At 39.6% G+C, this 12,667-nt stretch overlaps 1 protein-coding gene across 1 annotated transcript in view; it reads right to left on the reverse strand.

The window, feature by feature from the left end:
• The window catches only part of metro (membrane palmitoylated protein 7-like protein metro), an 83,526-nt gene that overhangs the window by 25,965 nt on the left and 44,894 nt on the right, over window positions 1-12,667 (reverse strand). The window contains exons 10-11 of the mRNA XM_065449412.2: window positions 1,627-1,763; window positions 1,357-1,443 (exon numbers count right to left, since the gene is read on the reverse strand). Coding sequence (XP_065305484.1) covers window positions 1,357-1,443; window positions 1,627-1,763 — 224 coding nt within the window. The remainder of the gene's footprint in view (window positions 1-1,356; window positions 1,444-1,626; window positions 1,764-12,667) is intronic.

A 12,667-nucleotide genomic window follows, 5' to 3' on the forward strand; every position in this document is an offset into this window, starting at 1 on the left:
TAGCGCAAGGCAAGACGAGGACAAGTAAGTAAACAGGACGGCTGCTTGTTCCTTGTCCTCGTCTTGTTCTGCGCTGCCATACTGATAATGAATCACTGTCAGCTAGCCTGGGTGTCAGTTCTATTGTCTTTAACTATTCCAGGAAACAAATGAGATTTCCAGTACAAATATGGAAGGAATTTTTTTTCTGTATGTTTGTGCGATATTACCACAGAGATTGCATTAAGAATAAAAAGAAAAAGCACGAAAACAATCCTTGGTCTGGTTTGTGCATTAAAAATTCATAGGGCCGCTACATTCATATGGGCACAAATTACCAGCAAAATGTTAAGGCTGCATACATAAGCTGCATATATTGTGAAATCATACATTTTTTTAAAATATGGCACCACACAATGGCAATACAGGCACCACCACAGTCACTGCACCTCCCATGCATATGCCGCAACCGCTGCTGCAGCCACACTGGCACCTCCAATGCATGTGACTTTATAACCACAGAAGCGCAGGTCACGTGCACAGGCGCTGTCACCACACTTTTTCACCTCTCATTATTCGTCAAACAGGATTTAAACCAAAGTGCATGAAGGCCAACTTGCTACACTAAGTGCACTTTCTTATACACAGGGTGTCCCACGTAACTTGAGCCAAACATTAAATATATGCAAATGCCACGTAGCTGGACAGAACCAAGGTAATGTTGTTTGCCAACACTTGAAAATACTCAAATTATTATTTTTCATTCTGCCTAATTAGAAAATTAGGCTTAATTAATGAACAGACTTCTTAAATATTATAATTAAATGAAAAGTGTCAATGAGACAACTCTAGGGCAACATGAATAATTCCCGATACAGCTTGCTGTTGCTCGAAACGTGCTACCAAAAGTTTTTCTGGGCATGAAAGAAGCTCGCAAATACACATAAAATTGCCGTGCGACAGGCCGCTCAAGGCACTTTCCGTTTATTCGCGGGCTTCTTCCACGCTCAGAAAAACACTTTTATGCAGCACATATTGAGCAACAGAAAGCTGTATCAGGAGTTTTTCATGTTACTCTACAATTTTCTCATTTCCACTTTTCACCTAATTATAATATTTGAGAAGTTTATTATTTAAGACTAATTATCTCATTAGGCAGAATGCAAAAAATAATCTGAGTATCTCCAAGCGACAGCAAACAACATTACCTTGGCTGTGACGTAAGCAAATGGACATAAGCCGGCCAGGGTACCCCCGGGTACTATTCACGGTTACTATTCATGGAGCCCATTTATTCGACAGTAGACATCAAGAAAAAAAAAAAAAGTTCACCATATATGGAAAAAAAATTTTTTTTTTTTTTTTGCTTCTACTCACCAATGAGCACAATGGGACGGTTAAGTCCAGGCCTTGGATAAAGCTTGGCAACCTCTTCATAAGTTGAAATAAGCTCTCGATCAAAGTCTGAAAAATTTTAAAAAAACAAAAATGCAGTGCTTACTGTCATACACACTTGCTGGAAGCAGTCAGGCGAATCAAGGCAGTATTAATTGAATTCTATCATATTGGCCTCATAAGAGTCATCACCCAAGTGATGAGTTTTATGCTAAATAGCAGTTTTGCAACAGTAAATCACACTATGTTTACCTTCATTGTCAGAGACATCATACATGACCTTCTTGGCTCTCCGAGCCTTCAGCTCTTTGCGCATTGGCGAGTAGCAGCCTGCTGGCAGGCCCTCATCATCATCCTCCTGATTCATCACTCGCAATGATGCGAATCGCCTGAAAATGGAGTAAAATTACCTCCAGGTTGAACTAAGTCCGTTTATGCGTCAATTCACAGACAGAGGGAAAAAAGATGCATGCATGAATAGCCTTGGCTTTTCTTGGTTCATGTACACGTATGTTGGTTTTCATGATGCAGTCATGTTTTGCCAAATGGCACCAGGCCAGTAGAACTAGCAATACATTTCAAATAAAAATATTGTAGAGGAGCCTAAATGTAATAGCCGAAGGCAGACAGTATGCAACTGTCATATATGTATTTAAGGTACGCCACATAGAAGTTTGTAAAATCCAAGCACTGCTTTTCCCATATCAAATATTTCCCATACTTTCTTAGGACCCTATAAATGTGCAATAACTATTCTCTAGGAGGCTTCACAACGATAAATCTGGGCCAGTATAATGTAATGATATGTTTCACTCTACTCCTTTTTTTTATCATTCACAACTCATGGGCAGTTCATCACGATAACGTAAGCAGAGTGCCACTCAGACCATTGACAAAGCAAAGAAAGAATTGGAATAGAATTTGTTACATTATCGCTTCAAGAACATGAACTGAGAGAGAAGACAGGCTGCTATAAAAACATACCATCGCGAATTCTTGCATACCCGAGACACCATCCTTTCCCACACTTACCTGGCAAAACTGATTCATTTAATGCTTAAAGAGCACCACGATATCAACTAAATAGAAAGTCGAGCTCTATACCACCGTCAATAAACAAAACGTTATCTCTACACCTTTGATTGCACCACAGAGATAACATTTTATTTTGTTTATTGACGGCACCATAAAGTTCCACTTTCCACTTTGCTCATTCCGTGGTGGTCACTGCTGCCTTTTTTTATACTTTCTGTGCAAGTGAATGTGTCTGCATTTTTTTTTTCTTTTCTCTAGTCTTGATCACTTGTTATATATTAGACCTGTAGTAGTATGCCAAGTCTTTTGCTCAGCTAATATCTCCACCTCATTTGCTCGGCTAGTCTCTCCACTTATCTCCCCACAGATCCAGACAAGCCTTGCCAGGCTTTTTGTCCGTGCTCCAAACATCTGAGAGATGTTGAATAAAGCTAAATTGAAAAAAAAATAATTGTCATAATCTATCCACCTATCATAAAAATTTCTCTCACCAGCATCGACTTATTTTCACAAACTGGTTGATACACACGTTTTCCTTGTGATAGATTCTTGGAATACACAAGTTGCGTGCAGGGTGGGTGGGCTATGTAGTGTAAGTAACGTAGGATGGCAGTGCGTGTTCAAGAGGCTATTGCCCTACACTAGTAGCCTGGCATAATGCAGCACCAACATTCTGAACAGTTTAGCTCAAAGCACCCAATTGAAAAATATATCTTTTTGTTCACTACAAATAGCCAATGCTTATCAACTTTTTCCTCTTTTATGCCAAAACATGCCCAAAATTGTGAGACATATTAACAGCACTAAGGATGACAACTTTAAAAACACGAAGTACATTTTAACCTCGACATAGCAAACTCCAGCATATTTATTGAAGTGTATTTCAGGTTTATTTCACAAGTTATGTTGAAGTTACATTTAAAAAAATTATTGTTGCAGGGGGTCCCAGAGTTTGGAAAGAATTGACAGGGGACCTTCTAAGATACATAAATAGGGTAATAATACCCAGAGAGCAAGCAGCAATGGAAAGTGCAGACATGTGAGCAATCTAAATCGTACTAATGACATAAATTGATTATTTCTAACAAAAGAATTAGGAACATACAATAATGGTAATAATAAGTAATGCAACCACACGTAAGTCAACGTACAGCATAATGAAAAACTTTACAACATGAATAATCAACTTCACATAATATAAAAAACTTAACTGCCTATATATCAATTAGCTATACAAAAAAATCAAAAATGCCCAAAGGTGACATGTTGTCAGCCACTCAAAAAATTCCAATGGGTTGCTCAATTCCCTCACAAAATATTTCTCGGTGTGTGCGGAAAATAAGTAAATGTGTGACAATTTTATTCTTGTGGTAAATTAATTCCATATCGCTATGCATGAAAAAAGAGCTGTTATCTTCCCGTGATTAGTTCTTACAGCAGGCAAAAGAAGGTTATTCCACTGGGTAAACTGAGTACAATTGTCGTTAGTAAGGTGTCCACGATTAATACATTTAGTGTAAATGCATTCTATGTAAGTAAGCATCACGTGTGATGAGCCTATATGCAATCACAGATCATTTCTGTTTGAATAATTGTCATAGTGGAAGAATATGAAGTTTTGGGAACATCGATCTACAGGAAAAATCAAATAGACTGAAAGTCATTAGTTCGATGGCTTGGTTCTGAAGGCGCTGCAGATGTTCAATAGGCGTAAAACACGTGTTGGCCCAACATGATATGCAATACGAAAGATGGCTATGAATCTATGCAAAGTACAAACATAGAACAAGGCAAGGTTGGAAATAAGTTTGCGTCCTGATAATAATGTGGATACCAAATGCAATCTTTTTCCCGACTGAATGAGCATGGGCACGAAATTTCAGTTCAGTGCCTAAGAGGATGCCAAGAAATCGTGGTTCATTTGAAATCAGGAAGACATAATGAGCAATTTTAACAAAAGGTTGCATGCTGATTGAAATTCATGGGGAATGGAACACCATGAATGTAGTTTTAGTGGGATTGGTGAGCAGCTGCTTATCTTTGCGCAATAGCGTAATATTGTTTAGGTCGATGTTTAGTTTAGACTGGAGAGTGGGAACTGTGTTACTGGATGTAAAGATCATCAGCATCAGGCACGTACCACGCATCATTACACAACTTCTCAAATAGCAATACAAGTCGGTTTTGGCACTGAACTTGGTATAGCAGCAAACGAGCGATCCAAAAGAACTGTGACTGTTCCAAAAATATATTTTTTTCTATAATTCTTCCATAGCTAATAAAAAAAAATGCTACTATAATCGGATACAACTTAAGTCTCCAGTGTAGCCACGCCAATGCCCTCATAACTGCCAGCCACTGTTAATCCGCAAGGCTGCAAATAATTCGTACTTCTAACTTTTTCTCTTACCCAAATAAGGTGGTAACCACAAAAATAAAATTATTAGCGCCTAATTTTATACGTTTTTCCTTGCCTATTATAGTGGAATGGCAGAAGCCTAATTCTTTATTGAACTGAAATAAAATGCTTGCAAGGTATTGTCAAGTTTCACTTCAGTTGGCAGGGAAATTTCATGAGTAAAATGGGCTCAGCAGTGAAATGAACTGTACTGCAGACTTCTCAAGAGTAAAATGCTCAGACTTCATACCCTTTGTCCCTGTCTGTTGCACATCTCATTGCATCCGTCAATGAAAGGACTCAAGAACAGCAGATGCTCCGGAAGCATCAAGTACGATGCCATTTTGAAAAGGTTGCATGACGACGATTTTTTTGCTTATGTGATTGGCTGGCGGAGTAAAACAAACCTGTGGGGTCCCTGTGCCATGGTTGCCAACTGCTGTTATTTTTAAAGTTGTAATCTACTATAGAGATCTTTATTTTACACTTTCACTTGTTTAGTTGTTCTTGGTGGTGTTCTTCTTGCGCTTCTTTTCTGTGCGAGTCCATTTGATGTGGTCCCTTGTTTGCCAAGTGAAGGAGAGGTGTACCTCTCTTTCACACCTTATTTCATTTCTCTTTTATGGGCTTATGCGTCTTCATGGCGAATGGTGGGCGTTATTCACATTTGTACTAGTAAAGGTACCCCTCCCCCCTTATTTGCATAGAAAAGTTACTTTGAGTTAGGCCCCCTCTTGAAATACATTCCTGGGTACATGCCTGATCAGCATATATCATACATTTTATCTTATTAAGAACAGTAGATAAGCCACTAATGAAAAGCAAAAAATAAAAGGGGGCCTGAAATTGATCTTTGGGAGACTCCTACATTGACGAGTTTGGATGATAAGAGATGACCATTAACTAGCACCTTCCGAGACAGGTTACTCAAGTAGTTACAAATAAAGTTTTAAGGAGGACCAGATATGCCAAATGATTCAAGTTTAACAAGCAATATGTGATGGTTTATGGTATCAAAGGATTTTGTCAGATCAATAAATACAGATTCCATATTTAGGCCTCCGTAAATAACTTAATTTATTCAGTTAAGGTGATAAGCACCAGTTCTGCAGATACCCTTGATGAAATCCACATTGCTGATGGGACAAAAGGTTATATTTTAACAAGTAATGCATTAAACAAGTGTGGAATTGCTTTTCAATCACTTTACCAAAAAACAAAAACAAAAAAGGAACATACAAATTGGCCTATAATTTTCTGGTGAAGTATGGTCACCTTTCTTAAAGACAGGAACAATTCTACCAGCCTTAAGACAGCTCGGAAAAACCACGACAGAGATCAATGTTTCTAATGCTTAAAGCTGAAACAAACAATACTTCCTCTAAAATTAACTTTATTTTAAAAGTATTGATATGGTCTAAACCAGCACTTGTAGTCTGAACACATAATGACTTGATGAACTTTATCTGCAGTCGTCGGAAACAAAAGGAATGACTACACCGAAGTATGTCAGGTAAAGTGCATGCCAGCTGCATATCTGTAGATGAGAAAAAATGATCGCTGAATGCATCTACTATTCTAGCAGGACCTGTATTTACATCACTTTGCTTTATTTTTGTTATGGTCTCTAATAGTCATCAACAATTTGCCAGCAACAACTCATGTCTGAATTATTTATAATGAGATCCTGATAGTAATTTCATTTAGCATGCCTTAACATACAACATTGTAGAATATTGCAATAGTGCAAGATTAAAAGACTGTGACTTCACTTTCTTATGGAGAAAGTAAATAAACAAATTTATTATGATGCATTATATTCATTTAATGCAATGAATATAAGAAAATTCTTGATATAACAAAGTATTTAACTTTTACAGCTTCTTGTCCATAGAATCTCATGCATTTCAAACTTCAATATAACAAAGTATATTTTACACAATTTCAATACAATGAAATTTCACTGCTGCCGTGAAGACAATAAATGGAAACTTTCGCGGACGCACCTCTATATTTGATGTCCAAGCGTGACAAGATCTGATTACACCCCACACGCTGTATGCTTTGAGTGCAAGGGAAAATGCGCAAGAGTGAGTGGAGAAGGATGGTGGCTTGATGCATGCTATCTTGCCACGCGAGCAAACACGGGAAGATGGCATGCATCAAGCCAAATGGGGAGGAATGGGGGGCAGGTGGACACGAGTCTCCTTTTCAAGTCCGGCTGTAGCTGGCAGGGCTGTCAGTGCGATTGTGTGCATACACAGCCCATGTGCCCTGTTTTAGAAGTAATTTGCTGCAGGTGCAAAGACAGGGTGAGCTGAGATGGCCATGGTATCGTGTGCATTGTCTTAGCATGCATTAGTGCTGGAGGTTGTGCAATCTCGAGTTTAGGATACGTGTTGAAGCGAGAGGCAGATGAAGCATTCGCTTCCCATTGCTGGTGCTTTTTATGATAGCATCACCTCACTGCAGGCATCACTATCAGCTGTGAGGGCAGAGTGGACATGAAAATGTCGCTGGCTGCACTTCCCATCACCGATGTGACAATATGATATCATCATATGCCATGAAACCGTTTCTTTTATCGCATACTCTCAAATTCAAGAAAGTGAATTTTTTTCTCATGAAAACTTTTTTTTCTTCCAATTGCCCGATATTACAGAAAATGTTGCAGCCCCTTCCATGTAAAAAAAATTCATTGGCGACTGTACTTATTTGCCTAAAAGGTAGCATTTCAACATAAAATAATTTCATTATAATGAAGCAATGTGCCAATTTTACCAACTTTGCTACATCATGATTTAACTGTGTACAGGACAGGTGCTGGAATTATGCATGGAGCGGAGGCATTTAAGATTTTTTTAATGCTTACACAAACCAGACCATTTTCATAAGAGCAAAAATAAGCAATGAGACAGTCGGGCTACAACTCTTGAACATCTTCCAACGTATAAACAGCAAAGAAAGGTCATAACTTATGTTACCATAGAGTCTAGTGTAAGTGCTTCACCTGGTAGAAGAGCTGCATTTATATTTGGGTCAAAATATTTAAGAAACGCAAACTGTAAATAAAGTCAAACATCGTTATAATGATGTCAAATGTGACATGAAAATGCTATTGTTAAATTTAATATTTACATACACTAGTAATATCAGTAAAAAAAAATTGTGACAAGTCCATGTGAAAAAAGTGCAAGCACGATACCTCCAATGAGCCAGTAACAGGCCTCCTACAGAATTTGGTGGCCTGTCACTGGCTTGCTGTTCCTTTATGTGGTGTGGGAACAACAATAAATTACACACACATGCTTTGCACTGTCACTAGTACGCAACCTGTGATCACATGGGATTGGCATGCTGGCTTGCTGGCGGCAGTCCCCTGAAGCCAATCCTTTGGTCAAAACATGTGCATGTGCCTACCAGGCATATTTTTTATATTTTTTTAGACTAGAGGACTTCTACAAATTGCTTGTGGTAGATAGCATAATTCTAATCTTTGAAGAAGCAGACATTAGTTGAACATAAATCAAAATCAAAAAGTGACTATTTAACAAAAATTCACCATTTAAGTTTTAACACTGACACTGATTGTTCCCAACTACTGAACGAAACATTTTCATCGGTATTCACGCGTGAATGTTTAGAACCGTTAGCCACCATGACTCCCACTGATTTATTTACGCCAAAATAATAATTACCGATTCTGGAATTTATTCTCTCCTTACTAATCTTAAGATTTCATCTTCCGCTGATAATACTGGCTTAAATAAAACAATTCTAAAAAATATTGCCCCAAGCATCTTCCCAATTCTGTCGGCCTTATTTTCACAATCACTATCAACAGGCGTTATCTATCACGATTGGAAGGTGGCTAAGGTAGTGCCATTCTTGAAGTCTGGGGATCGTTCTTCACCGCTTAACTATCGACCAATTTCTTTAAAAAGTAACATTTGTAAATTAGTCGAACATATTATACATTCCCAGGTCATTAACTACCTTGAACAACATAACCTCATATTTAAGCAACAGCACGGTTTTCGCAGAGGCTATTCAGTGACACTCAGCTCGCTGGCTTTATTCACGACGTACATTCATCAATAGACACTGGAATTCAAGTAGATGCCATATTCCTAGATTATTCAAACGCATTCGACCGTGTCCCTCATCGTTGACTTATTCACAAACTTACACAGCTGAACATTGACTCTACTGTTGTCACATGGATAAAAGACTTTCTTTCTAACAGGATACAATTTACATCGGTTAACAATCACAACTCATTTCTGAAATCGAGGGTTCGACGGAAGCCTGTCTGGTCGGGATGAAGCATTGAAGGAATAAAACGAAGGACACCGACCAACATAGAAGTGCTAAAAAATGAAAAATCTAAAAGACGTTTCGGCTTCGCTACGGAAGCCTTGTTCACAATGGGATGACGGAAGGTTCATGGAAGCTTATGTATGCTTTAGAACGTGACGTAAGCAGCGCATGTATGACGGGGGGAGGGTTTCCTCATTTCGATTGAGCGTGTGACGTGTTTTTTGTATCTCCAGTGACTCCAGATAAAGACGCGATTTTTGGTTTCTTTCTTGGCCGATAATTCTCGAGCGATCCCAGTCGATATTGTGGCCCGTTGCATCCGTGTGCTCGGCAAGGGCATTCGACACTGTACGCTTCTAACGAGAGCCGTCCATCGGCTCTCGTTACATGTGTACTTCTAACGAGAGCCGTCCATCGTGTACCGTAAGGACACACATACTGGCCGCTACCTGAACTTTCAATCCGTTCATCCAGACGCTCACAAAAGGTCGGTTGCTGCCTCACTGCTCAACCGTACGAACCGCATTTGCACCACAGCAGAAAGCCGTTCCACTGACTTGGACCACGTGCGAGGTGATCTCTCGGCAAGCGGCTACCCCACATCCTTTTTGACTGCTGTGGAGCGCCGTCTGTCCAATCCTGCTCGTCCGACCAATCCCCGACCAAGAAAGCGTGCTGCCATACCTTACGTTCCAGGGATAAGCGAAACCCTGTCTCGCGTTCTACGCAGTTATGACGTTGAGGTGGCGCACGTGCCCGTATGTAAGCTGAGGCAAGCGCTCGTCGGCGGTAAGGACAGGCTTCCGAGAGAATCATTTCCCGGCGTGGTCTATAAGATACCCTGCGCAGATTGCGACTACGCATACATCGGTGAATCGGGAAACTTCAAACAGAGACTGAGGCAGCATCAGAAAGATGTGGAAAAGAAGCGTACAGTGTCGAATGCCCTTGCCGAGCACACGGATGCAACGGGCCACAATATCGACTGGGATCGCTCGAGAATTATCGGCCAAGAAAGAAACCAAAAATCGCGTCTGTATCTGGAGTCACTGGAGATACAAAAAACACGTCACACGCTCAATCGAAATGAGGGAACCCTCCCCCCGTCATACATGCGCTGCTTACGTCACGTTCTAAAGCATACATAAGCTTCCATGAACCTTCCGTCATCCCATTGTGAACAAGGCTTCCGTAGCGAAGCCGAAACGTCTTTTAGATTTTTCATTTTTTAGCACTTCTATGTTGGTCGGTGTCCTTCGTTTTATTCCTTCACAACTCATCTCTAGTCCCCGTAACATCTGGTGTACCACAGGGAAGTGTGCTTGGGCCCCTACTTTTTCTAATATATATTAATGATCTACCAGATGGCATCAAATCCAATATCAGACTATTTGCAGATGATTGCGTCATATATCGTAATATTCACCCTAACTGTGATCATGACATTCTTCAATCTGACTTAAACGCAATAAACGTATGGTGTTCAACTTGGCTAATGCCTCTAAATCTTACTAAAACTAAATTCATGTCTTTTACTAATCAGGCGCCCCGAACATCAACATCTTCCTCCTAAACGACAGCCTTGTTGAACAAGTTTCCAGCTGCAAATATCTTGGCGTGGACCTAACCCCTAACTTGACGTGGAATAATCACATTAACCATATCCTCACTTCTGCAAACCGTTTGCTTGGTTTCCTTAAACATAACCTCAAACATGCTCCCGTACACTTACGCAAATTGGCACACACAACACTAATACGCCCTAAAATAGAGTACGCGTCAGCCATATGGGATCCCCATCAGGCATACCTAATAACTGACTAAGAAGCCCTGCAGAACCGTGCTGTACGCTTCATCTTTTCAGATTATTCACGAGAAACCAGTGTAACAGCATCAAAAAATCGCGCCGAGCTTGAAGCCTTGTCACTTTGCCGTAATATATCTCGTTTAACACGCACTATTCCATAAGCTCTACTATCACGTGTCTCTTCATAACGAGTTCATGTGTGAACCCTCAGCCATTTTTTCACGTGGGGATCATTCTTGCAGCGCCTTGTCTGTCGTACATGTTGTTCTTTCGTCCACGTCTTCGTAGCGCTCATTTCATCAAGTTTGCAAAGTCAAATGCATAATGTGTCATTCCCTCGCATTTGGTCAGTCATTTATACCTCACACTGCGAAAGAATGGAATAATCTGCCATCGCACATTGTCACCGAAACAAATGCCTTGAAATTTACAGACGCTCCACACAGTACCATGTATATACCTAATATATCACGCTTCACTCTCTGATTTGTAAACACAATTTTTTAATGCGCCGATAACCAAAGCCTCCACGACAGTGTCATAGTTTGCACAAATCATTTAGAGTTGCTGTACTGATAACTATCATTAATTTCCTTTTTGTGTTTGTACGTTGATGCACTGTAATTAATTTTGTCCCAGTTTTGTTTTTCTATTGTATTTACATTTACGCACTGTTAACCTCACCGATGTAACCTTTACCCTATGTAATACCCTCCCTGGAGGGCCTTTAGGGTTATTGTGAAATAAAAAAATTCAAAAACTAATTATGTTGCCACGCACATTGCAATTCACAAATTCTAGCCTGTGAGTTGGCAAAGCATATCCAGTCAGAACGAATTCTAATGATACAACGGTTTCAAGATATGCACCGTCAAACTTGCAGCAAAAAATGCAAAAATAAAAACAACAAAAAATAAATGGACCACCAACATATTTGTCACAAACTTCAGGAATATCTTGAAACTGGTGTCATCTTCAGAATTCTTTGCAGACTCACCAGCCACAACTAATAAATTGGAATATGGGTTGTGAAGTAACTAGTTAACTTATTTAGTGAAGTTTTGTCGTTAGTAAATTATGCATTTATATCTTTCGTACAAGTAATAATCACTTCTTCCGAGTAATTCAGCTCAAGGAGTAGAGTTGTACTATCTGCAACAAGCAATCTTAAAAAATTCTGTACAGCCTAAAAAAAAAGAAACACCCGGCAGTGTGTGCCATTTCATTTCTCTTGCAAGGGGCCGAACGTGGACCCAATCAATGACTATGGCTGTTAATATAGCCACGAGTGTGATGTCATGCTTGCATGCCAGTGATGTCTACTGGTATGAATATACAGTTAAACCTCGATATAATGAATTTCAGTATAATGAAATTCTCGATATAACGAAGTATTTAACTTTTCATAACCTCTTTTCTAGAACACCATGTATTTAGAACTTCAATATATTGAAGTGTATTTGCATGCGATTTCAATATACCGAACTTTCGCTGCCGCCGCAAAGGAATGCCGAGACAATAAATGGAAACTTCCACCGACGTAGATGGTCAGATGATTGAACTACAAATGGCTGCTTGCAAATGTGTTCTATATAGAGTGTTCCGTATAAAGCATTATCTATAAACATGTTTCGTATCGTGTTCCATACAGAGACTAAACCCCGTGAGGGCGATTTTATGCGCGACAGCTTCGAGTGACGAAATCGGTCGTCGCTGGAACAGATCACTCGGTC

Source organism: Dermacentor albipictus, chromosome 1 (assembly GCF_038994185.2).
Source record: "Dermacentor albipictus isolate Rhodes 1998 colony chromosome 1, USDA_Dalb.pri_finalv2, whole genome shotgun sequence".
NCBI lineage: Eukaryota > Metazoa > Arthropoda > Arachnida > Ixodida > Ixodidae > Dermacentor > Dermacentor albipictus.